This window comes from Sciurus vulgaris (genome assembly GCF_902686455.1).
Source record: "Sciurus vulgaris genome assembly, chromosome: 16".
Taxonomy (NCBI): domain Eukaryota; kingdom Metazoa; phylum Chordata; class Mammalia; order Rodentia; family Sciuridae; genus Sciurus; species Sciurus vulgaris.
Window position 1 is genome coordinate 26,578,668 of NC_136477.1, and position 26,793 is coordinate 26,605,460.

Consider the following 26,793-nt stretch of genomic DNA (forward strand, 5'->3'; position numbering starts at 1 on the left):
ATAACAAAATTGTCATAATTAACAGAATGAGTTCAAATATTATCTTCAGTAAAACAAACAAATTTACAATAAGGTCTGCAGTTTCAAATGGAGGACAAAGAGGATGCAGAGGGATGTAGAATGTGGCTGTTAATGGGATAAGAAAAGAATATACAGAAGTTCTAGATAATAGAAAGTGTGAGAGTGTAATCAAAAGAAATTGGATGTTAGCATACAAAAAAGAAAGAGACTCTGAGGGAACAGGTAAACAAAAGGAAAAGAGAGCAAGAAAAGTAACAAAAGAAAAACTTAAACTTTTTCAATAAGGAGAAAAAAGAAAATCTACAGTATAACAGTCATATAGTAATGAAAACCTCCCAGAGTTCAGTAGCCTGATACATGAGAGGTACCTGACAATGAGCTTCAAGCCTCTAGCAGGCGTCTCAGGATGGGATTTGCCCCACCTAAAGATCGGAGCTATGGCTTCCAGGATTATCCAAGATGGCCGCTCTGGCTTCCAAATGTGTTGGCAAATAGGGAGCTGCAGCTCAGGGTGTGGCCGTGGTCAGCAGGAGGTCCTGGAGGCGGGATGCGGTTGTCAGGCAGGGGTCCTGGAGGTCGGGTGTGTTTGGTGTGGTTGTGGGATCTTGGAGGCCAGTTGCAATCAGTCAGTCTGGGGTCCTGGTGATAGGGTGTAGTCAGTTGTTCTGGGGGTCCTGGTGGCAGGGAGCAGTCAGTTGATGTGAGGGCCCCAGAGGCAGGGAGTGATCAGTTGGGCTGAGGGATCCTGGAGACAGGGCTCAGTCAGTCTGGCCAGGGGTCCTACGGGGCCTGGTTGTTGTCTCAAAATGGTGGCAGCCACGTGTAATCAAACCTGCAGTGAACTTCCAGGCAACAGCAGGCAGCTGGTGCTGCACTGGTGGTCGGCGATCAGTTTGCTGGCTGTTGTTGGACGATCGGGAGGTGAACCTCATGCGTTGGATAGGTGTTAAGGCAGGCGATGGACAGGCGAGAGGCAGGCAAATGGCGGATGATAGGTGCCAAGAAACAGATATCCTCTGCTTGAAACCGGAGTTATGGAGCCACAAGGAACGCAGCCTCCCTCTAGTCCACCATCTTGGATCTCCTCTCTCAGAGTTTAATGTGTGACTTTTTAATAAATTCTAAATGTCTTGTATTTCTGTTTTTCTTTCCTCTTTGATTCAGTTCCTTGAAGATTCCTTTTCAGGGATGTTGATAGTAGTACTCTTGAAGTTGTACTTGGCAGATTTAAGTACTGCTCCACTTCTATCACATTAGATACGTTCCTCTTTCAGATCCTCTAGTAATCAGAGACCCATACAGGTTTAGGCAGATGTAAGAAGCATCTTGTGAATGGAATGCTCATCTAACATTTACAAGATTATCAAGGTAATGACCCATTTACTGTCTCAGGCTCAAGGGACCTGGTTTCGTGCACAGGTAAGAAAGCACCTGTTTTAGAGGTATGATGAGGGAGCTGGCTGGCTCCTGTTAATACCTCATCCAGGAGTAGAACTGAGGACTCCCAGACCTCGAAGGCACTGGTCAGAAGATGCAGCAGCATCAGGAAAGGGTTTATGTGAGTGAGTTTGGATGCTCCTGGGAAAGATGGGTGAATAGCTGCTGGAGACTTTCCCACCAGAATCGGAGTGATGCTCATTCTCACTCAAATGTTTAAAAAGTCCTTTTATTTTCAGATGGTTCCACAGGTTTTTAATCGGAATTTAGGAAGGCAGTGTCCAGTCACTTCCATGTTACCATTTTTCGGGACTACACACGTTCTCCTTTATTTAATTCTAGTGGTTTCTGGGGCTTGAGTCAGACTTTGGACAGTGCCCTCTCTTTGACAAGGTTTGATTTGGTCTCTGTCTCCAGGAAATTCTCCTCCCACTTGCATGGGGTCTTGTATGATCCCTCTCTGCTGCTGAGAGGAACTTGGAATCTGGATAAGACCAATCTGCGTAGGGGCTGTGCCTTGGGGAGCTCATGGATTCCCTGGGAATAGAGACCGTCCTGTTAGCATCACTGGGGAACATGGTCAGATTTGCCATCGTGCTAGGAGCTGACTGAGAGTGTGGGGCTGCAGCTTGCTGCGTACTCAGCTTCCCTGGAGCTGTGGTGGTAAGCGGAGCAGGACCTGTGGAGGAGAGAGAAGCAGAGGAGGCACTGCCTGCCCAGCGGTGGTTTGCCCTGCCCAGCACTTGTGGTGAGGTGCAATGGGTTCTCTTTCTCGGTTATGGGAAGGAGTGGTTCAACTGGAAGCTAATTTGCTCTAAGGTCGTTTTCACTACTGAAAGACCCATGAGGCAAAGACAGGAAAGAGCCCTTGTCTATTGCAGGGAAGCGGCGAGGCAGGGGCAGGGGCAAGAGGAGAGCTGCTGCTTTCCCTGGTAGCACTTGGTCAGGCAGTGACTGCCTGAAAGTGGGGATGGGAGGAGGCCATCAAAAATGTCCCCAGATGAGGAGCCCTGCAGTGTCCTGCTGGTGGGCATGATGTCTCTACTCTGTATCAGATGTCGTCTTGGCTTCCTGGTCAGGCTTCAACTGGAAAAGAGATCAGTGGGGGACAGGATACGGGAGCCTAATGGTCAGGTAGAAGAGGCAGCTTAGGGCTGCTGTCTCATTTGCTTGAGATCTAGATAAGGACTTGCAAAATCCCACAAATCTGCAATTATAACCTTTTTCTCAAAAGTATCTATACCTTTATAAATCACACTTGAGGTTAAAAGCTATTTCAGGGCAGACATTATTTATTCTCATGTGTTAATTTGTCACCAAAAGGTGAGCAGCACAGAATAGGCTGAAAGAGAGAAGAACTCTTGCCCATGGCAGCCTCATAACCACTTCTGCTCTTGGACTTGGACTTGGCTGCTTTGGGCTTTTCAAGTTCAAGACCTGGTCCTTTAGCTTGGAAGACAATGTGTAGCTAGGTATTCTGCCAGGAAAGGCCCACTTCTTTTACTCTGAACTATCAGGTTGTTTGATTGAATTGATTGCTTCAGTTCTCAAAGTGTATCCTCTGTGTGTGTGTGTGTATGTAGGCCCAACATTTAATAAAAACTTTTTTGTAGTTGTAGATGGACAGCATGCCTTTATTTTATTTATTTATTTTTATGTGGTGCTGAGGATCAAATGCAGTGCCTCACACATACTAGGCAAGTGCTCTGCCACTGAGGTATAGCCCCAAGACCCAGCATTTTTGACAGTTTGGGATTATAGCAAAAGAGAGCAGGTGCAATGGCAGAGGTTTGGGAGGCTGAGAACTGTGAGTTCAAAACTAGCCTCAGCAACTTAGTGAGGCCCTTAGCAGCTTAGCAAGACCCTGTCTATAAATAAAATATAAAAAGGGTAGGGGATATGGCTCAGTGGTTAAGCACCCCTGGGTTTAATCTCTGGTACCAAGGCACAGGGAGGTGGGGGGCAGAAGAGAGAGAGAGAGAGAGAGAGAGAGAGAGAGAGAGAGAGAGAGAGAGAAAGAGAGAGACTCTTTTGGGAGTTGGGGGAAGAAAGTTAGAGAGTGAAACATAATGCAGGAATTAGGAAAGAAAATGGAGAGATTCAGTATTTTTTTTTAAATTGTGATAAAATACCTACAATATAAAATGTACCATATTAACCATTTCAAGTATGCCTTTAAGCAGAATTAAGTACATCCATCTGACTGCACAAAATTACTACCATCTATCTCCATAATTCTTTTCTTGTAAAACTGAAACTCTATTCCCATGAAACATCAATTTTCTATTCCACCCTCCCCTCCAGCCCCTGGCAACCAAGTGAATTGTACAGTATCTGTCTTCTTATGACTGGCTTATTTCACTTAACGCAAGACTCAAGTTTCATGCATGTTGTAGTAGGTGACATGCTGTCTCATTTGCTTGAGATCTAAATGGGGACTTGCACCTTTACGTTTGATGAGTGTTCCATTGCATGCCTGCCCCACATTTTGTTCACCCATTCATCTAGAAGGACCTTTGGGTGCGTTCACCTCTGGGATGCTGTGAATAATGCTGCCATGAATGTGAGTATCTCTTTGAGAACTTGATTTCAATTACTTCATATCTACCCAGAAATAGGATTGCTGGGTCCTAGGACAGACAGGTCTATTTTTAATTTTTTAAGGAACTTCTTTACCGTTTTCCATAGGTGTTGCATCATTTTACAATCCTATCAACGGTGCACCAGGGTTCCGATTTCTCCACGTCCTTACCGACACTCATTATTTTCTGTTCTTGTTATTGTGTGTGAGGCAATATTTACTATGGTTTTGACTTGTATTTTTCTAATAATTAGTGGTGTTAAACATCTTTTCATATACTTGTTGGATATTTGTACATCATCTTTGGAGAAACAGCTGTTAAATTCCTTTGTCCATTTTTAATTGGGTTATTTAATTCATTTGTTGTTGAGCTATAAGGGTTATTTGTATATTCTGAATATTAACCCATGGCCTGATATATTATTTGCAAATATTTTCTTCTATGAAATTTTCCAGGTCTTAAATTTAGGTTTTTAATCCACATCAAGTTAATTTTTGTATATAAGATGTAAGATAAGGATCTAATTTCATTCTTTTGCATACAGATGTCAAGTCTTCCCAACACCATTTATTGAAAAGATAATAGTGAATAGTCTTAGCACCGTATTGAAAATCATTTGAACATAGATATTAAGGTTTTATTGTGGACTCTGTGTTCTATTCCACTGGCCTATATGTCTGTCTTTACATCAAAACCACACCATTTTGATTGCTGTAGCTTTGCGATGAATTTTAACATAAGGAAGTATGAGATTTACAACTTTGTTCTGCTTTTTTGAGATTATTTTGGCTGTTAAGCTTCCTTGAAATTCCATGTGAATTTTAGAATAGATTTTTACATTAAAAAATTTTGTTTTAGTTGTAGGTGGACATAATACCTTTGTTTTATTTTTATGTGGTGCTGAGGATTGAACCCAGGGCTTCATGCATGCCAGGTGAGCACTCAACCTCTGAGCCACAACCCCAGCCTGATTTTTACATTTCTGCAAAAAAAAAAAAAAAAAACCTGTCATTGACTTTTTGGTAAGGATTGCATTGAATCTATAGATTGTTTGGGGTAGTATGACATATTAACAATATTAAATCTTCCTTCCAATCCATGAGTACAGGATGTGGGAAGACTCAGTTTTTTGCTTGGTTATATCCTTTCTTCTTTATTTCCTCACAGTTGTCCCCTTCTGCGTACCAAAGTGACAGCTCTAGAATGGCGATGACCATGTGGCCCACGTGGACTAAAACTGTCCTCAAGAATATAGCCATTGAGCCAGACATTGAACAGTAGCTTTAAAACTATCCACAGGCCTGTTTCTCAGAAATTCTAAATACCAGAATGTGCTTCAGGAGCTTGGCTTTCTGAACTCTGATTTGTTGAAGACCAGAATGTTAAATGTCACATTAAAGTGAAATAAAATATCAAGGCCAGATAAGACAGATGGACTCCTTGCTTTTCCCATCACTTACCATGTTCCTTCTTGTTCTGGATGACTTGTTTTATAGATACATCTTCACTACGATTTATATTTTGGAAGCCGTGATAAAAATATTGGCAAGAGGTTTTATCCTGGATGAGTTCTCTTTCCTTCGAGATCCATGGAACTGGCTGGACTCCATTGTCATTGGAACAGCGTAAGATGCTTAAGATTTTTATTGGAGACTTGGGATGGGAAAAAGTCCCTCTGCTTCTCTCAGGGCTGTCTCTCATGGACCACATGAGTGATGGAGGTGGCCTGGTAATGCTTAGAGCCCTGAGTGTGGTGGTGATTGACCCTGAACAGCTTGGTGCAGCCAGTTGGCTAGAGGCCTGGAGGTACAAACCCTCGACCAGTCTCCCTTCTGTCATTCATTCAGTCACTCATGTCATTCACTCCCCAACACTGGCCTCTTAGGGGGCTAAGCTCTGTGCCAGATATGTGGTTATAACAATGAAAAACAATAAAAGCATGACTCTCAACTTCATGAAGCTCATATTCTACAGAGGAAGATAGAAAAGTAGTGCCCATTACAGTATGAGATAGGGGCTCTGCATCTATAGGACTGTTGGAGCACGTAGGAGGAACCAAGGACTCTAAAATTATCCCTGGCTACTGTGAGGTCACAAAGGGTTTTCCCCATGTTTACTTATAGAAGTTTTATACTTTTCATTTTCTGTGTGTGTGTGTGTGTGTGTGTGTGTGTGTGTGTGGTGCTGGGGATTGAACCCAGGGCCTTGTGCATGTGAGGCAGGCACTCTATCAACTGAGCTATATCCCCAGCCCTCATTTTCATGTTTAATTCCATGGTTCACTTGTGTTAATTTCTGTGCACGCATGAGGTGATGGTTGAAGTTCTTCCTGAAGAAGAGGATACTGATGTGGCACTAAATAACAAGATGGAGTCAGTGATATAAAAAAAAAAAAATCAAGAAAAGTAATGTCTCAGTGCCAACAGAACAACAACTTACCTAACATGATGTCTCTGTGCCAGGCATTGTGTTTAGCACTTTGCATTTATTTTCCTATTCATGGTTCACAAAAGCCCTGAGAAGAAGGTGTGATTATTTTCAGAGTTTTGTGTTTGAAGTTCAACATTTACATATTCTTAGTCACTGAAAGATGGTATAATCTAACGGTGGAGTGTGGACTCTGAAGCCAGACTGCCTGGGCTCACATCCAGGTTTGGTCATATAGGGACTCGGAGACCTTAGCAAAGTGCCTGGAATTTGGCAGTCATATGGAGATTTCTGTTATCCATGCATGCACAACTCCATGGACAACTTCAGGAAATCCTCATCTGTGCCTGTGTGTAAAGCTTAGTGAGAAGAGGCTCCTGTGTAGGTCGTGGTCCACAGCAATTAGCAGGGATGTTGCCAGGTCCTGTGATGACAGTGGGGGTGGGAGGTGAGCCTGCAGCTCCGGGCTGTGCTTACTCTGGCGTTGGTGGAGGCAGGTATTGCAGTTGCCTGACTGAGCAAGCCCAGGCTAACCCTGTGTTCTGTCTCATAGGATTGCATCTTATTTTCCAAAAAATAACATCAATCTGTTGTCCCTGCGTACCTTCCGAGTGTTCAGAGCTTTGAAGGCAATTTCAGTAGTTTCAGGTAAGTCACTCTGACTTTCAACACTGGCTCTTAGCTGGAGAGAGTGTTCTTTTATCTTTAAAATTTTCAAAATGTCATCATGTGAACTAGAATCAAACAAACCCTGCTGTACACTTTTATTTGATTGTTTAACCAATAATTATTGGCATATTAGTATGTCTGTCTAGGCACTGTGCTAGATGTTTAGGATCTATCAGTGAGGAAACAAAGACCCCTGCCCTCAGAGAGTTCATGGTCTAGAGTCGGGGTGGGGAGACAGACATGAGGCAATAACTATAACAAATAAGCAAATTATGCAGGATGTCAGAATCTGCTATGTACCATGGAAAATAAAAAGGAAACTTAGACATTACAAGGCTATGGGAAGGCACAGAGGTTAAGGGAAGCAGGTTGTAACTTAGGAGTGGTCATGACAGGTGTCATTAAGAAGGTGAGAAGTGAGTAAAAATTTGAAGGTGATAAGGGGTAACATGAGCAGATGTATAGGAAGGAGTGCTTCCAGGATAGGAACTAGCCAGAGCAAAGACTGAGCAAGGTTGTGGGTGGGACTGGAACCAGGTGACTAAGGGCCAGGTGGAGGTAGAATCACAGGGGTAGAGGGGAGGCTCACAGGCATGGGGAGGACTTGGGTCTTGCTCTGAAGAAATGGGAACTGTGAGAATAGAATGTAGGGAACCACAGAGGCTGGAGGACCAGGGAAAAGGCATGGTGGTTACCATGGAAATATGCGTCTCATCTCCTGCTACAGGGAGCACAATTGACTAAAGTTCCAGCTGTCACCCCTCTGGAGTCACCACTGCATCCATGCTCATGCCAAGATCCTGCTTGCCTTGCTTTATCAGGGGTGCTAGTTCTGGCCTTTTCCTGAAGGACCTGGGACCCTCTCATGGCCCAGGGTGCTTCAGCCTCTGGCTGAGACTCAACATCAGGCTTGAGGCTCTTCCTATCCAATCTCCTTTCTTTTCGTCTCTCCTTTCTTAAATGTCAGGGCTGCATGGAGTCTGAAGGCTGTCCCTGCAGACTGTTGCTCCCTTTCACAGGCATTTCCCTCCACAGATCTCTTGAGCACCTGATCCCAGAGTATCTGCTTTTCAGAACCCAAAGTGGCACAGGTGACCATCATTCAAAGAAAGGGACAGTGGTGCTCCAGGTCAGGTGCTGGGCATGGAGTTGGTGGACAGTGGTCAGAGTCTGTACATTTGAATGTAGAAACAATAGGAGTTCTTGACAGCTCAAGTGTATATGTATTCTGGGCAAAAGAGAGGAGTCAAGGATGATGCTTAAGTTTTGACCTGGGTGGACCTTTGGAGTTGTCATTGACCAAGATAGGGAAGGCTATGAGAGGAGCGGGCCTGGGGTTCAGATTAGGAGAGGTTTTGGACATGTTGTGTTTGAGATGTCTGGGAGACATCCAAGTGGAAGTCTCAAACAGGCAATTAGATACATGAGTCTGGAATTCCAGGGGACAGTCTGAGCTGAAGTTAGGTTTTGGGAATCTTGAGCCTATTGATGGTATTTAGAGCCATGAAATCCACTGACATCACTAAAGGATGATCTCAGATGGAGACCAGGGCCTGAGCCCCAGGGCACTACAACTTTAAAAGGTAGGGAGAAGAGGAGGAACCAGTAAAGGAGATGAACAGGAGCCACTAGTGAAGTGGGAGAGGAACCACAGATGGACCTCTGGAAGCCAGGTGAGGAGGGTACTTTAGCTCTGTGAAGCAGGAGAAAGTCAAGGGTGGGTTACGAATATGAATTGTGGTGTATTAAAAATGAGGTATTATGACACAAGCTTCTCCTTCTCCTCTCTCTTTTTCACCAATACAAACAAAAATTTTATTTTAAAATCTTTCCCCTCTGGAGTTCTGTCCCCTCCCTTCTTCCTTTTCCTTCTGTTCTCTCCTATCAGTGACTTTGGCAAACTATGAACACTATGGAAACTATTGGGTGTGCTAATTACATAGACTTAAACTCCACCACATAACCCCAATACCCAAACCCCAGGCAATTTGGATCCTTTAAAACCAGAGGCAATGGGCTATTTCATGACTTCAGAAAAGCAACTGCATAATGATAAACTGTCAGTCAGAGGACATGTAGAATTCATTCCTCCTCCTTTTCTTCTACTGTTGTGACTAGGACTTTGGTTTTCCAGGTATGCTTAAGTGACTTCTGCAGGATTTGAGCCTTTCATATTTTTATACAGGTAAAACATATACTCAAGCTGTCATTTTGCAATTTGGTCATTCAGCTTCATCTCTAAGATTGTATGTAGGTGCATACAGTCTCCACTTTGGCCCATGAAACACACTGAGATCTCTGGACGCTTTTTGAAAGTAATGGGACCATGTAAAAATTACATCAGGAATCACATCTTTCATCTAAATGTCTTGCTATGGAGAAGACCCAATCCTCCTGTTATGGATTAAAATCTGGTTCAGCTGAACTGTGATAACTGTGGCTGCACTTGGAATTGAACTGAGGCCCCCAAGTGGCCTCCTGGCTCCTCCCCATGTGACTGCACATCTATGAGAAGTTCATCCGGCGGGCTTGGCCTCCTGCTGGATGCTTCCATGTATTCTCACCCCCTCTGTATTTGAGTTTATCATTCATGGTCTCTACTAATCAAATTAAAATTGTGTCACTTAGAGTGATTCCACATATTACAATGAATGTCTGGTAGTTTGTCTCTCCAGCTGTCTTAAGAGCAAAGACTCTTAAAAGGTTTGCTAGAGCAACTCTGCATCCAGGGGCATCATGTTGTCACTTGAAATCTACCAAGAAGGTGAAGGAGAATTGGTGTTTACACCATAAAATTCAGCAAATAAGGAAACATTTAAAAGGTGTGGACCAGGGTTTTCCCTATCCTCTGCTTGGAGAGCCAATTTTAAACATTTATTAGCATAATGCAAAATTATGTTCTTTTTTTTGAAAAAAAAAACAAACTAATCCTTTAATGTAAATTTGACTACTAGGTATTATTTATAATTGTCTTTTATTCCTTCCCACATTTTTTATTTGTTCTTTATAGATACACATGATAGCAGAGTGCATTTTGACATATTATACACTCATGGAGTATAACTTATTCTAATTAGGATTCCATTCTTGAGGTTGTACATGATGTGGAGTTTCACCTGTCATGTCTTCATACAAGAACATAGGAAAGTTATGTCGAATTCATTTTGTTGTCTTTCCTATTCCCAGCCCCCTTCTAGGCACACTGGAAGTGTTCCATGGATATAGATACTTAGTAAATATTTCTTGAATGAATGAATGAAAATAAAAAACGCCCTGTTGCAGCTGGTAATCTGAGTTACTCCCCCTCATAATGACATCCTCATTATTTGGGTCTAGACAACGCTCTTCTTCTGCTGCAGTTTAGCTCTGTCTCATGGCATCTCAAATACCATGTTGGCAGATAGTGGCTACTAAATGTTAAGTCCAGATCTACCTGGCTCCCTGTTGCAGTCTCCCCTGCTGTGGAAGGCTGTCATGATTCATCAAGTTGAGACTATGTGTGTGCGTGCATGTGAGAGAGATGGGGGAGGAGGGGACTGAGAGAGAAGAGAGAGAGAGAGAGAGAGAGAGAGAGAGAGAGAGAGAGAGAGAGAGAGAGAGAGAGAGAGAGAGAGAGAGAGAGAGAGATGCTTCTGCTCAAAGTCTATTCATTTGCTCCTCAGAGCAGCTCTGAGGCAGACAGAGGACAGGGTGAAGATGTAGGGCAGAATGGTTGGTTTACTGCCTCCGTGATACATGGAGTCTACCACAGAGCTGGAACAAGAATCAAGGCATCGGGATCCCAAGCCAGGCCATTTTCCAACTCCAGCACACAAAATGACAGTCTCCAGGGCCTTTGTTGTTTCCTTCTGACTCTGGTCTGGGGTGGGAGGGGCTCAACCCTCACCTGTCCTCCTCCTCAGGTCTGAAGGTTATTGTGGGGGCCTTACTGCGCTCTGTGAAGAAGCTTGTTGATGTGATGGTCCTCACCCTCTTCTGCCTCAGCATCTTTGCCCTGGTAGGTCAGCAGCTCTTCATGGGAAATCTGAACCAGAGATGTATCAGGAAGAACTGTACGCAAGACTTTCACACTAATGGTAAACACCCCACCTTTCACTCCTTGCACCCCTGTATAGTTAAGTTTTATTTACTCTGACTCATGCCACCTGCAAAGTTTGCTCTTAGGAACAAGGGAGAGCTTCATCCATTCAGGGTCTTGCATGAAAATAGTTTTTTTTTTAAAAAATTCATTCTTTTTAGTTATACATAACAGTAGAAGGTATTTTGGCAGATTATACATACATAGAGCATAACTTATTCTATTTAGGATCCCACTTTTGTGGTTGTACATGATGTGAAGTTACCCTGGTCATGTATTCAAATATAAGGCTAGGAAAGTTATGACTTATTCCCCTCCCTGCCCTTTATTTCCCTTTGTCTAATCCAATGGATTTCTATTACTCCCCTCCCCAACCTCCTTTATTCTGGGTTAGTATCCACAAATCAGATACAACATTCAGCCTTTGGTTTTTTTGGGGGATTGGCTTATTTCACTTAGCATGATAGTCTCCAGTTCCATCCACTTATGGGTAAATGCCATGACTTCATTCTTCTTTATGGCTGAGTAATATTACATAAAATGCATTTTCTCTATCCATTCATTTGTTGAAGGACACCTAGGTTGTTTCCATAGCTTGGCTGTTTTGAGTTGAGCTGCTATAAGTAAGGATGTGACTGTTACTGTAGTATGTCATTTTTAAGTCCTTTGGGTATATAGTGAGGAGTGGGATAAATGGGTCAAATGGTGGTTCCATTCCAAGTTTTGTAAGGAAGGAAGATAGGTTTCTTAAAGAATTTCCCCACTTTGGGATTTTTTAGAGAAGGAAATGCCTGAAGTCACACCCACAAGAGCTGTGTCTGTTCCATCCCCTGCCATTTAGATCTGAGCCCACTTCTTCATCATATTTAACAGAAGTGTTCGCAATGCCTGGATTTGGTCAGAAGGAATCAGCAACTTCCAAACCTCCCCCTCAAGTATTTCCAATATTTCTTTCTGTTCCCACCCTCTGCACTCTGAGGTCAACCCTATACCTTCTCCATGTGTCCTGAACCTCAAGTGGTTACACTCTCTCTGCATCTGTCATGGACAGATTCTGTGCCCAGCCACCTGCCACCCCCACCAAGCCTCAACCTGCCCTGGTTTGGTCCCTAGCTCAGTCATTGCTGTGTATATTATGCACCCAGAGGTGAAGCTTAATAATGATGTCATTGCTTCTTTCTCCCTTTTCTCCTTCCTTCTTTCTTTCCTCCTTTTCTCTCACTCCTTCCTGAGTGCTTAGAACTCAGTTCCTCTCTGGGCACCAACTTTGACCATTTTAGAGAATTCAGAATCATCTTTTTTTTTTTTTTTTTTTTTTTTTAATCAGGCATATTTTCTATTCCTTTTCATTTTAGTGCTTCTCTTAAAATCAATTTATCACTCTTCCTTCTCTCAGAATATTGCTTTGAAAAGGAAGATAATTCCAAAGAACCCATATTGTGTGGCAGCTGGCTTGGCAGCAGGTAAGGGGTTTATATTCTCCTCTTATTTCCCCCAAGCAGAGCACCTCTGGACCCATGGAATGATTTGGCAAATAGCCTTCATGTAATGACTGGTAGAAACAGTGAGAAGAGTTCTCAAACAGTGTCAATTAATCCCTGTGTCTAAGCAAGGTTATTTACTTACTTGCTTATTTTCTTGAGACAGGGTCTTGCTAAGTTGCCCAGTCTAGTCTTAAACTCATGATCTTCCTGCCTCAGCTTCCTGAAGAGCTGAGATCACAGGAGTGCAGGACTACGTCCAGCTTACGCAAGTTTAGACTTGCATTATTGAATTAAAAGTTATTTCCAAGGGCTGGGGTTATAGCTCAGTGGAAGAGTGCTTGCCTAGCATGTGTGGGGCACTGGGTTTGATTCTCAGCACTGCATATAAATAAACAAATAAAATAAAGGTCCATCAAAAAATTAAAAAAAATATATTTCCAAGGTTTAAAATAGGTTTTTTCCCAATTATGTTGAATGGGTAACTCATAAGAAATCTACTAAAAACTTAGTGACATTTAACTCGATGGAGTGGATACGCAAGACTTTCAAAGGTGATAAAGATATTATGGTGGAGAACCACGTAGGCCCTTGTTTTGTGCTCACTGGCATTTCCTTGGTGCAAGACTGTCTGAGCATGCTTCCCTTTGCTGCTGAGCACCATTCCTCTAACTGAAAATGCAGCTGCCTGTGCATTCACACACACTCAGCCCCAGAGTTTGGCACCCTCTGGGCCTATGGGAAACCCTTTCTTCCAAGAGCTAGGGTGAGAAGTTCACGTCAATGAAGATTTATTGAGTGTATTTCAAATTAAAATAATATGCAAGGCCCTGTAATAAAATAGATCACATTCATTCCCCTATATCAAACAGACATCAGGACCCACAGTATGTTATGAACAGGGCTGCTCCACCTTCTTGAAATTAGCACCTTCCAGGGAAGAAAGACATAGTAGTAAATACTTTATAATAAATACTACAAAGTGTGATGTGTGTTGCAAGGGTGATGTGCAAATGCTGAGATATGACAGGGGATGGGGCCCTTTCTGGGGAATTAGGGAAGGATCTGTCACACCACTTATAAGATGCAACAGGCTTGAATCCAGTGTAAGGTTTCCCAAGTTTTTTAGAATGGTCCTTGTTAGGACACACTGCCCCCAATGTCCTTATCTTAACCAGGGATCCTTACCTACTGCAGACAATGATTCTTTGACCTCTCACCAGGCAGGACAGGTATGGGTACTATAGGCAAAAGCCAAGGTGGGCTGTGTCAACTTGACCCACAAAAGCTCCAGTCTTGGTTTTCAGCTGATCTTTATGGTGTTCGTGTCTCTATATGTCAGACGCTGCTCTCTTAGTCTAAGCTCAGGAGTTTGACAATAAACCAACTTCTATTCTGCGATATCCTGGGCAGGTCACAGTGCAGTAGATTCTGAGGAGCTGGCACTCTGAGAAGGCAGCTCTCAGGTCATCTTCCCAGGCATGCCTCATATGGCAGGCCCCACTGGTCTCCAGGCTTTGCTCATTGCTGCATTTCTGAGGATGAATTGACTCAGATCCAAAGAGAGAGTAGGAGGTTCCAGTAGGTGAGAAGAGATCACCCACTCCTTGCAGTGGACAGCAGGGTAGAAGGCCTCAGCATGCAAACATATCAGGGAGTGCATGAAGCCCAGCAACTTGAGAGGAGGCAGGAGGGGAAATGGGAGCCAACTGTTCAGGGCCTGGTGGCCCATCAGTGCCAGGGATTTTGACCTTGATCATAAATGAAAAGGGAGATTTAGAAAGGTTTTAATACAGGAGCAACTATCCGTGTTGACTTAAAAAAATCTCCATGGCTTCTGTCAGAGAATGGAAGGAGAGAGTAGATGAGGAAGTCACTTACAAGACTATCTCAGCACAGGTGAGTCATGAAGCTGTACAGTGGAGCTGAAGAGAGATGGATGGGACGGGCAGGAGTGTGGCTGCCTAGCATGTGTGAGGCCCTGACTTCAATTCCCACCATTGAAAAAAAAATTTTTTTTAAATACAAAAGGAAAAGAAATCAGGAAATGAGTTCCAAAGACATATAACAGGACTTGTAGATTGAAAAGGAATGTGGTGTATATATATGACTACGAATGTGTGTGCACATGTAAGAGATGGGGCGGGGGGCGGGGGAGAGCAAAGGAGAGGAAGCTTACACAAGCTTCCATTCCCAGTGTGAGTGGCTGAGATGGGAATGTGGAGAGAGAGGCTCAATCACCTGGGTGAGTTGATAGGAAGGTGCATCCAAAAAGGAGGAGATGAGACTAAATGTTCTAAATGGTGACCAGGAATTGGGGGGAGATCCAGTATGGTGGGACCATCCTCCACAGGCTCCTGGAAGTTAGAGGACATTTCCCAGTGAGGGTATAAAGGATGCCCTCCACCCTAGGTACCCTAAAGCAAAGCCTATCACTGTGAAGTCCCATCAGAACTCCTTATCAGCTGTTAGGGCCGCCATTGGACAGTCCAATCTCACCATGACATCTGAGGAAAGGCTTTGACTGAAAGGAGACCGAGATAAAGAAACAGAACAAGTGACAATGGACGAAACAAGAATTCAAAGAGCTGAAAGGGTCTTTAGAAACTTTAAGTAGGGTCCTTGGTGAAATTTAAAGAGATGTTCTGCATACATAAAACCAAAAATAGCTTGTTAAGAAAAAGGAACAGTTAGAAAACAAGAAATCAATTAGAAACTAAACATGATTACAAAAACATCAACAATGGGATTAAAAGATGTAGTTGAAGAGATAGCTCAGATGGTAGAAACACAAGACAGAAACAGAAAATGTAAGAAGAAATATCAATAAAGTTCTAACTTTGGACGAAGTAGGAATTCCAGAAATAAAGGATGTGAGAGAGAGAGAGAGAGAGAGAGAGAGAGAGAGAGAGAGAATATTAGCCAAAAAAATAAAAATAAAAAATAAATAAAGCAGAGAATTTCCCTGGGATTTAAGGATGCAAGACCTTTGGTGTTCATAAAGTGACCAACACAATGAACAGAAAAGGCCCATGACAAGTGCATTGTTCTGGCATTTCAGGGTATTTTGGGGGGAAAGATCTTAAAGCCAAAGAGGGAAAGAAAGTCACCCATGAAGAAACAAAAGTTGAAACTGGCATCAGAATTCTCAACAGCAGCACAGGACAATAGCTAAGCAATGCCTTCATATTTCTAAGGAAAACCAATTTTTAACAAGGAACTCTATCAATTGATGGTGAAGATGGAATAAAGATTTTGTTCATACAAGTAAAAAGTCTTTTTTTTTTATTTTAAAAATTTGTTTAATTAGTTATATGTGACAGTAGAATGCACTTTCACTCAGTCTTCTAAAGATGTGCGCCAGAAAAATGAGGGAGTAAGACTAGGAAAACACAACATGCCAAAGCCAAGGTAAAAAATGTCTCAGCCCAGGAGAGCCACTGACAGGAGCCACAGCGTTGTCCTGTGTGGAGCGATAGAAGTGATGGAGTGGTGTGGAAGGTTGGAGAGCTGACCCTCACCCACCATGGCGGGATACTGATCAATCGAATGTCAGTGTAAGCAATATATTTACATAAGTCAAAATTGTGGAACTATAGTATGTGGGAATGGCAGTTAAAGAATGATACAGTGGATTTCATTACAAGCTCTTTGGTGCGTGCAGTCTTTTATACCCTGTGACAAAATGCTACATGTACTGAAAATTAAGCAAGTGCATACCCTTATATCCCACAGATGTATTTAATGGTGTGTATTTTGGTAAAATGGGCAGAGACCAATGGGCAAAGATATCCATTGCCCAGCTGTTTGTAAGAGCAAGACTGTTCACCTTTAAGACCTAAATTGTCATCACTAGCAGAGCAGTAAGATAAATCATAAGACTGTAAGATCTGAAAAGAATGACGTGTTCCCCTGTATGCTGATATAGAAAAATCTCCAAGCTATATTGTTGCATGAAAGAAGCCAGATGTAGGAGACTGTTTAAGGCATGCTCCCATTTGTATTGTGTATTATTAAAGGTGTGTGTGTGTGTGTTTGTGTGTATGTGTGTGTTGTTTCTGTATTCAGGGAATACTAAAAGTTTGCAAAAGTACCTGTTAAATGTTGCTTCTAGGAAGTAATACTGAGGGTCAAAGACAGAGACAGTATCGTCAGCACTTTTTTATTGTTACTGTGTCACTGTTAATTTTTTAATGAAAAACTTGTTAATATGAATTTATTGATCAATCTATTGGAAAGAGAAGTCAATGAGTGGCCACAGGAAGATGAAGCCTGGGAGGCTTGGCTGGCAGAGGAATGGGTGGCCATGCTAGAAATACTCCCATCACTCCTCCAGGGCTTTCTGGTGTAAGCCCAAGACCCTCTGAAGAGCCATGTCAGGGGGCTGGGGCTGTAGCTCAGTGGTAGAGCACTTGCCTAGCATGTGTGAGGTACTGGGTTCGATTCTCAGTCACCGCATATAAATAAATGAATAAAATAAAGGTCTATCAACATCTAAAAAAATATTAAAAAAAAAAAGAACCACGTCAGGGTAGAAGGAGCTGGATTGTGGGGAAGTAATTCTTTCTCTGTTTCCTTGTTTCCAACATCTAGATCCTGTCCCAACAATTCTACGTGCAGCCACACCAGTATTAATCCTGACAACAGTTACACGAATTTTGACAACTTTGGCTGGTCTTTTCTTGCCATGTTCCGGCTTATGACTCAAGATTCCTGGGAGAAGCTTTATCGACAGGTTACCTGTTGATAGTCTCTCTTTTTCCTCCCCTACTCCTTCCTTTTTCCCCTGTGTCTATTATTTACATATTTATTTATGTAAAGCCTACCATTCATCTGTATTTTTCTCATGTATTCCTGACATCTTTAAGAGCTATATTATTAAATTTTGCTTTAGAAATTCTGTTAGAAATTTCAAGAAAATTATAAATGTGATATTTGAAAGAAGAGTGCAAAATGAAACAAAACAAAACAAAAAAACTTTCTACATGTAGAAACTCTCCAGAGTTCCTGCTGCCAAAAGATCCACCACTAGCGCCCTCTCTGTCTCTGTCTCTGTCTCTGTCTCTGTCTCTGTCTCTCTCTCTCTCTCTCTCTCTCTCTCTCTTACAAATTCCATTGAGAAGTGAAAAATAGTAAAGTCACTGAGGATGTATGCATAGCATCTCCTCCCTGTAGGAGCGGGTATCCTCAGGAGTCCCTGGGTGGCTGGGAGGCTGCAGAGGATGCTCAGGCAGCTGAGTCATCCAGGTCTGGGGAAAGACCAGTTGTCTGTGGCTGTGTCATTTTTCTTAAGTGATGGTCGCTCTTCTATGGAAAAGGCTTCAGATGCAAGCGTATGCTCTGTTCCTTGCAGACCCTGCGCACCTCTGGGCTCTACTCAGTCTTCTTCTTCGTGGTGGTCATCTTCCTGGGTTCTTTCTACCTGATTAACTTAACCCTGGCTGTTGTCACCATGGCTTATGAGGAGCAGAACCGGAATGTGGCTGCAGAGACAGAGGCCAAGGAAAAGATGTTTCAGGAAGCCCAGCAGTTGTTAAAGGAGGAGAAAGAGGTAGGGACATGCAAGGTCAAAACTGTGGGATCTGCTTAGGGGATCAGAGGGACCCCAGAGGCAGTGTGACCTAAGGTTCAAAGCTGCCTCAAGGTCTGATCTCAGTTCTTTCTCTACCTGTGCTTTTTCAAGAGTTTAAGCCCTCTGCAGGCTGGTTGTGTTGTTCCCTCTCCAGGAAATATGTAACTCCAGGCTCTCCTCTAGGCTTTCTTGTGGAAATTTGGAGATGTTTTTGTTCAGGGGTTTTGCTTGGGGGTGGGAGGGAGCTCTGGAACAACAGGTATGATGACCTCTCCCTTTGCTGAAATCCCTGTTGTGGTTATAGGTTATTCTAATGTTTCTCTGCTATCTTTACATTTTCCAGTTCAATTGCAAGATTTCCAGGCAGGGACTTGTTTTATACTCCTTGTCATTCTCTACAGAGATTTGTCATAGGGAAGGCCACTCCAAGTCCCTAGCATCTGCAACCTCAGGCAGAAGCATTGATTGAGTTCCTAGTGCATGCTGGACATGGGGTAAGGGTTAGTGATAGAGATATGAGAGTCAACCTTGCATCTGACAACTGCAATCTCTGCAAAAACAGGACATGTTTTCCAGGTAAATAAAAACAGAGCTGTCATATTCCAGATAGGCAATGAGCAACCTAATGATGCAGTACTACCATGGGGAGGTGGTGTTTCTGAGGCTGAGGTCATCTGAACTGTTTTATGGGGAGGTATAATGTGTTTGTTAATTGCTTTTTGTTCACTTTCTAAGGCTCTGGTTGCCATGGGAATTGACAGAAGTTCACTTAATTCCCTTCAAGCCTCATCTTTTTCCCCAAAGAAAAGAAAGTTCTTTGGAAATAAGAAAAGGAAGTCCTTCTTTAAGGGAAAGTCTAGGAAAGACAAAGCTTCAGGATCAGATTCTGACGGAGAGTCCCCCCCAAATGTAAGTCTGGTCCAAGGGATTGATAATACTGGGGGAGGGGAACAGGTCAATGGACCTAATTGAAGGAATAGAGTTACTTTATATTAGGTAAAGGGGAGTGAAGGGAGGGGAAGGGGCATGGGGGAAGGAATGATAGTAGAGTGAAGCAGACATTATTACCTCATGTGCATGTATGACTGCATGATCAGTGTGAACCTGCAGTATGAATAATCAGAAAAATGAGAGATTACACTCTATTTATGTATGACATATCAAAATGTATAAATGCATTCTACTGTCATGTACAACTAATTAGAACAAATTTAAAAATTTGAGTATAAAAATAAATTAATTAAACATACATATAAAAAAAGAATCCACTCATTCTTCATTTCCTCACTTATCCATTCATCCATTTTCACATACTTTCATGCATCCATATGTCTATTCAATTATACATTTGTTTATAAACATCTCTTTAAGCTGTTTCTCGTGTTTCCTATTTGCCTGGCACTGTAGTAGGTCCTGGCGATACAGAGTTCCTCCTTGTGTGTCAGTGTGGGTTCCCTTTGAAGCAAACCCAAAGACATTAGGTTGCAAGTAGATTGTTTGGGAAGTCATCCCAGAGAAATGTTTTTGTTCAATCCTCAGGGGAGGACTGGCACATGGGAGGGAAGGAGACCCAGTGAAGGTGCAAGATCAAGCCAGTTATGCCTGAAGGTGGCTGAAGTTTAATCCCTCTGGAGCGAGGGTGTTAGCATACATGTGCACCAACTTCAGTCCGTTCTTGGTTACAGATTGCTGGGGACTGGAGACAGTTTTCCTGTACTTCTAATTTGCTGTGTCATAGGGCAGAGAGGATTTGAGTCCCAGAAGGAAGCCCTCAAGCAAGGCCCAAGGTTATATGGGGCAACCCACTGCCTCTGTTTCAGACAACCAACCCAGTCTTGGTGGGGAGTTGGGGGAGGGAGAATGAAGAGCAGTGGTCAGAAAAGGGCTCCCAGAAAACAGTACCTCAGCTGAATAGGTGGTGAAAGGAGGAAGAAAGCACCCCTGATGGGGAGAGCGACCTGTGCAAGGCCGGGAAGTAAAGGTGAGCCAGAGAACAGGACCCACTGGAACACTCGCATGTATTTGAGTGTTTTAAGTGTATGTGTGTGTGGGCGGGGATTGTGCACTTGTGTGCATGTGTGCATGATGAGGCAGGGTTGATGGCAAGAAGCTGTAGTGGTAAGATGGAACGATACGAAAGGTCTTGAAAACCAAGCCGATGGGTTCGCCCTTTACACTGAGGACAAGGGGTAAGAAGCCCTGAAAGATTTTAAATGAAAAAATGAGATGACCAGATGCACGTATTCCAAATGCGAATGCATTGAAGAGAGCAGACTGGAGGAGGCAAGACTAGAGGCAACGAATGAAGAGGTTGCCATAGTAATGGAAGTAAGAGATGATAGGGGCTTAAACTAGGGTTAGAGCAGTGAGGAGGAAGAAGGATGAACAGATGACATGACCTGAAGAAAAGTATAGATCACATCTGGCAACTGAATTGAATACAGCATGGAAATGATAGATGCCTGACTTAGGTCTTGGATGGATGACTCAATGGAAAATCATTTACTGAGAGGAAAGAAACTTGATTTGGGGGTGGGAAAGATGGCGAGCTGAGTTTTGGATGTGCCAATTTTGAGGTGTCTATTGAGACATCCCGGCAGGGATATTGAGTGGTTACTGATTGTGTTATACAGAAATGAGGAGATGAGGGAATATGTAGTAGAAAAGTCATTCTTATCGTTAAGGTGGACGATCTTAAGAAATGGCTTAATTATGAAAAGGAAAATTGGAAGAGGAAAATATTGAAGATACATCCAAGGAAGGATGGCAAGAGCCACTCTCCTGAGATGAACAGAGGGAGCTGTGGGTAGAAGGGGGATGTGCATGCCTGATGACAGGGTGGGGAAAAGAACCCAGGGGCCTTTGCAGAAGCAACCAGAGGGACTCTATCCACTGCTGGGATGGGTCTCTGCTGCAGAAATGGGGGCAGAGCTCATGATTTACAGATTTCTTCTATTAGATAATGATATAAAGAAAAGACTGAAAATATGTTCTTTAATATTTTTAAAGTTTTTCCTTATTTCACAAAACACTAGACAAAGACCCAGGCATCTTAGATAAACCATCGCTCCCACCTTAACAAGAACTGGGAATAACTATAGAAAAGGCTACATAGATTGAGGCTCTGGTTGGTTAAAACTGTGGGCAAATAAGCCCTTCTGGATACTGAGTTTTCCTGGATAGCTGAAGGGTTACATCCTTTGATCTACAATGACTTTAGAAATGTAGGTAAGATGGGAATCAACAAGCCCTTGTTCATAGCTTGCAAGAGTGCTTGAGATTTGGTATACAGATTTTGTACTATTTAATTGGACTGTTTCTTTGTTGTTGTTGCTGCTGGAGATTGAACCCAGGGTCTCATGCTTGCTAGGCAAGTGCTCCACTACTGAGCTACAATTGCTAGCTCAATTGTTCTTTTTTGTTGTTGTTGGTACTGGGGATAGAATCCATGGGCACTTTACCACTGAGCTACATCAATGGTAGCTCAACCCTTTTTATTTTATTTTTCATACAGGGTCTCACTAAGTCCCCAGATTCTCCTTGAACTTTCCATCCTCCTGCCCCAGTCTTCTGCAACCCTAGGATTTATGGCATACCCCACTGCAACCAGTTTACTGACTATTCTTTTTAGCGAGTGCAGCCATTCAAAGCCCTTCACTATATGGCCCCTGTCCACTTTTGTAAATCTATCCCCCACTTCTGGCCTTTGTGAACATTGTTTCCAAGTTAGACTTTTTATTGCTTTCATTCCAGGATCCATTACTTACTAGCTTTTGTAAAATTTTGCTTGCTCTTTGTGGACATTGAATAAAGCACAAAGTAAAGTTTCTGTAGGTGAAAATGTGCATGCATAAGAAATATGAATGGCTAAACCATGTTTTTCTGATCTGTTAAATGTGCAATAAGAAAAGTGAACATTTGGCATGTTCAAAAGTGAACATTTGCCTTGAGGATGAAGTTAGTAGACCTTAATAGCCTGTCAAGCACCTTCATTGCCTGTAGCATTGAGACAAAGTAGTATGTGAAATTTTAGAGAGAGGGAGCCCCTGCCTGCCTTCAGAAAGTTCACCATGCCTTCTCTTACAGCCACCTCTTCTAGAGAAAACCAAACAACTGTCCCAGAACCTGCCAGTGGACCTGTTTGATGAGCACGGAGATCCCTTCCAAAGACAAAGGGCGCTAAGTGCTGTTAGCATCCTCACCATCACTGTGCATGGTAAGTTCTATCTCCCAGTCTGAGGGAAAGGCTCATTTCTTTCTTCTTCTTATTTTTTATTTTATTTTATTTTTTTATTTTTGGTAGTGCTGGGATTGAACCCAGGACCTTATGCTTGCAAGGGGAAAGACTCATTTCAATGATGTCCTTCCATGCTGTCCTTCCATCATCTTCCCCTCCAGTTCTCCAAAAGCCCTTCACAAAGGAAGCCCACTGTACCATCTTGCAAATTGGAACTTCCTATACCTTTTCAGAACATGTCAGCAAAGTGACTTGAATGAAATGGGCCCTCTCTTAACTAAGTGCCACTCTGAGTGGGCCCTCCGGTAGTGATGGGAACTGGCTAGATGTAGGATGACACTTCAGACCAAGTGCACAGATGGGGCCTCACAAGCAGGCCAGGCAGTTGCAAGAGCGACAATGACAGCTAAAAAGAGAAGACTTAAGACTTCTAGGAGGTGGCAGTTGTCATTAGCCAGGAATCTGTTTGGGCAATAAAAGACCTATATAGACAAGATGGAACTATGGGATGACCCGATTAATAGCAGGTCTTAGGGCCCCAATTAAGGGGCTAGTGTCTTGCAAGGGTCTTGCATGGGTGGGTTCATACGGATTCCTTAGCACTCGTGAGCCTATTGCAGTGCCATCATTTGGCTTGTGGTAGTCCATGCAATGGTGCCCAAGAAGTCAGGGGTGCCGATGCCTCATGGCCTGATCTCAAGCAGCTCATAAGGTGCCTTTTATTGTTCAAGTGCTTATGGATACCCTTCCCCCAAGCCCTGGTTAGTCCCCAGTGCCTGTGTTACAGCCATCACTACAGTGTCTTGAGAGGACATAGCTTGTGCCTGTATCACTCTCATGGGTTCCCAGCCAGTCAACATTGACTTCCACATCTGCATCTCTAATGCCCAGCTCCTGGAGGCTCCGTAAGCGTAGAGACCTAATGTTTTTGACCGTCCCTCATGTGGGTTGTGTGTGGTGAATCATCTGTGATTGGCTGGAAAGCTTTTCTGGCTACACAAGTCAGTGCCCTGTTTGAACATTGATCCTAGGAGATCCGGGAAGGAGGGAGGAAGGAATATACTTGGGCAAAGAGCAGGCGGAGACTTCAGAACTGACTCCTCAGTCGCTCTTTCATTCTTCTCCAGAACAAGAAAAATCACAGGAACCTTGTCTCCCATGTGGGGAAAACCTGGCCTTCAGATACCTCGTGTGGAACTGCAGTCCCCAGTGGCTGTGCATTAAGAAGACCCTGAGATTTGTGATGACAGATCCTTTTACTGAACTGGCCATCACCATCTGCATCATAATCAATACCATCTTCTTGGCCATGGAGCATAACAATATGGACAAGTATTTGAAGACCATACTACAAACAGGGAATTGGGTAAATTTAGGCTTTGTGAAATATAAAGTATATTTCCAATTATGAATTAGGGCTCTTTCAGAGTCTAAATATTTTGTGAGTGGCCTAACCTAAACTAAGTCTTTGGTCTCTGTAAGTGGAGTAGAGGGAAAATATGACTGTCAGGATTTTATTTTTGGTGGTGCTGGGGATTGAATACAGGGTCTTGTGCATGCTAGGCAAGCACTCTACCAACTGAGTTATATCCCCAGCCCAGGATTTTATTTCTACCCAGTTTATCTGAATAATGTTCCAAGGGTCCCATGTTGGCCCTCTAGTAAGTCAAGATACCTCTTTAGTACCTAGTGTTAAGTCAGAAACAAGTAGATACCTTTTTGTTTGTTTGTTTGTACCAGGGATTAAACCCAGGGGCGCTTAACCACTGAGCAACATCCCAAACCCTTTTTATTTTTGAGACAGAGTCTTTGTAAACTGCTTAGGACCTTCCTAAGTTACTGAGGCTGGCCTCAAACTTGCGATCTGCCTGCCTCAGCCTCCTGAGTCGATGGTATTACAAGCATGCACCACCACCTCACCTGGCACAAGTAGACATCTTAAAAGGTGAACGAGTTGGGATAGTCAGGAAAATATCATCACATCCAGAGACCCTTGGTATTGACTACCATGATCCCCAGTGATACTGACAACATTATTTGTCATAAAACAAAGTCATTACTTAGGTGTTGTCCCTGGAAGATGAGTCAGGGCCTGGAAGCTGTGGGGGGTTCACTTTCTTAGGAGATGTAAAGCATTCAGGGCGAGCACCCAGACTTGAGCCTATTTCAGTGTTTCTCATGGAATGGATCTAGACTCAGTTAAACTGGGAACATTAAGACAGGGAAAGAGACTTTTTAAGGCTTGTCCACTTCTGAAAGGCATTTTTCTGGAGGGAAAACTAGTCTCTCAAATATCAGGAACAACACATAATTAGCCATTGGATATTTTACTGTAGTTAGTTAATGGGTTAATTGGCTAAAAAATCTCAACAGAACATCTATTTTTTTTTTCTTCATGAAGTTTTATTTATTTTTCCAATTTTAAAAGCAACACAGGATTTAAAAAAAAATTAAAGGAAAATATAAATATGGGAAATGCAAAGAAGAAACTCAATATCCATGGTCTTATCAGCAAAGATGATCATATTAGCATTGCAGTATGTGTGTGTGTATATACATGCATTTATGTTTGTTTGTTGATTTTATTTTCTTTCTCAAACTTCCCACTGATTAGGGATCCTGAGCATTGAAGTGAAGCTACTTTTTCTAGTTGGAAGCCAGCTGATTGAATGACATTCTTCTTTACTCTTTCCAGAAGCAGAAGGAGTCCCAGGAACATGATTATTTTCCAAGTACACACTCAGCAGCTACACCCCAGCTCTTAAAAATTGACAGGAAACATGTCAAACTGTCCACATAGCTTCTGTTTCCTTTCCGTGTGCCCCAGTCCCTAGACATGCGATACAAAGATAGCAACCAGCTCATCATTGGTTGCACTCACTGTGGTGCTGGTGGGTGGGGGCTTTTGAGTCATGAGTCTCAAGAAACACATTCAAACCTCCCCTTCTTTGATGGATGGACAAGGATTAAGCTAGTCTGTGGAGTTCAGTAGCAATGGACTCTCCATGTTTAGGGATTGTTCAGATCAAGGAATACATTAAGCTCCCAAGACCCCATAAATAGCAACTGGATTAGCTTGACAAAACCAATGGACCCAAAGCATCTAGGGCTTTAGACACCTAAAGCCTAAGGAGGCAAGAGGAGGAGGGAGAGTCACAGGGGGCATAGAGCAGTCCATAACCACCCAGGACAGGTGCTGTTGTACGCTTTCAGATACTGATCATGGCATTGAGAAGTAGTATGCAGCAGAATTTAATGGGATATTAGGAAGACAAGCTTGAGTTTCCTTGGCCCTGTCACTCGACTGGATATATCTTGGCTGATCCCTTTATTTTTAACTTGTGCCATTTTATGTTAGACAAGTTTTTCATAATAATAAATCTTTGCATTGTTTATAAAAACAATCTGCTACTTTTAATAAGATTTAATCATTTATGTTTTTATGGCAAATTGTTTTAATTAAGAACATAAAGCTATACTTGTCAAGACTTTATGTAGCATTTATTTTAAACAATAGTGAATTATCAACCAGCTTTAGACTTTTCTAACCTGAGAGTCAGTTTTAAACTATCTCCCTGTATTTATGGGTTTTCACCCAGAAATGCAGTAGATTCTCTGTATTGCAGTATTACTGGCAATATTTTCAAAGAGTTTAATCCTTTTAATATTACTTTATTATCTTCATACTTTGTTTTTTTCCAATTTCTATTTATTAATGTGTGTGTGTATATATGTGTGTGTGTGTGTGTGTGTGTGTGAGAGAGAGAGAGAGAGAGAGAGAGAGAGAGAGAGAGAGAGAGAGAGAGAGAGCACTATTTGCTATGAAGAAATGGTTTGCTTTACCTTGTGTGCGGATTGGGAGACATATTTAGTTTTAATATGGCTACTACTTAGTAAACATTTTACAAACTTCCTAAGCCTGTATTTATTTAGTTATCAGAGACAAAGACAAAATAATTTATTTTTGATCATGAGAAACACACATAACATTTTTTATGTCCCTTACCCCTTCTTCCTATTCTGATATGTTTTTTTAAATTTTTAATTAATTTTTAATCTGTTCTAATTAGTTGTACATGACAGTAGAATGTATTTATACATTTTGATAGATCATACACAGAGTGTAATTTCTCATTTTTCTGATTATACATATTGTAGGCTCACATCAGTCATGCAGTCCTATATGTACATAAGGTGATAATGTCTCCGCTGTGGAATGATAAAAACTCACTGTGTCCTCAGTGAGTTTTGAAGGTTGTATTCAGATTCACTAATCCTTTCAACTATAA

General features: G+C 42.5%; 1 protein-coding gene across 1 annotated transcript in view; it reads left to right on the forward strand.

The window, feature by feature from the left end:
* The window catches only part of SCN11A (sodium voltage-gated channel alpha subunit 11), a gene marked incomplete at both ends in the record, with an annotated part of 95,600 nt that overhangs the window by 26,473 nt on the left and 42,334 nt on the right, over positions 1-26,793 (forward strand). The window contains 9 exons of the mRNA XM_079116159.1: positions 5,537-5,665; positions 7,021-7,115; positions 11,039-11,212; positions 12,611-12,677; positions 17,289-17,430; positions 18,049-18,246; positions 19,003-19,176; positions 22,354-22,483; positions 23,632-23,870. Of these exons, the coding sequence (XP_078972285.1) occupies positions 5,537-5,665; positions 7,021-7,115; positions 11,039-11,212; positions 12,611-12,677; positions 17,289-17,430; positions 18,049-18,246; positions 19,003-19,176; positions 22,354-22,483; positions 23,632-23,870 (1,348 nt within the window). The remainder of the gene's footprint in view (positions 1-5,536; positions 5,666-7,020; positions 7,116-11,038; positions 11,213-12,610; positions 12,678-17,288; positions 17,431-18,048; positions 18,247-19,002; positions 19,177-22,353; positions 22,484-23,631; positions 23,871-26,793) is intronic.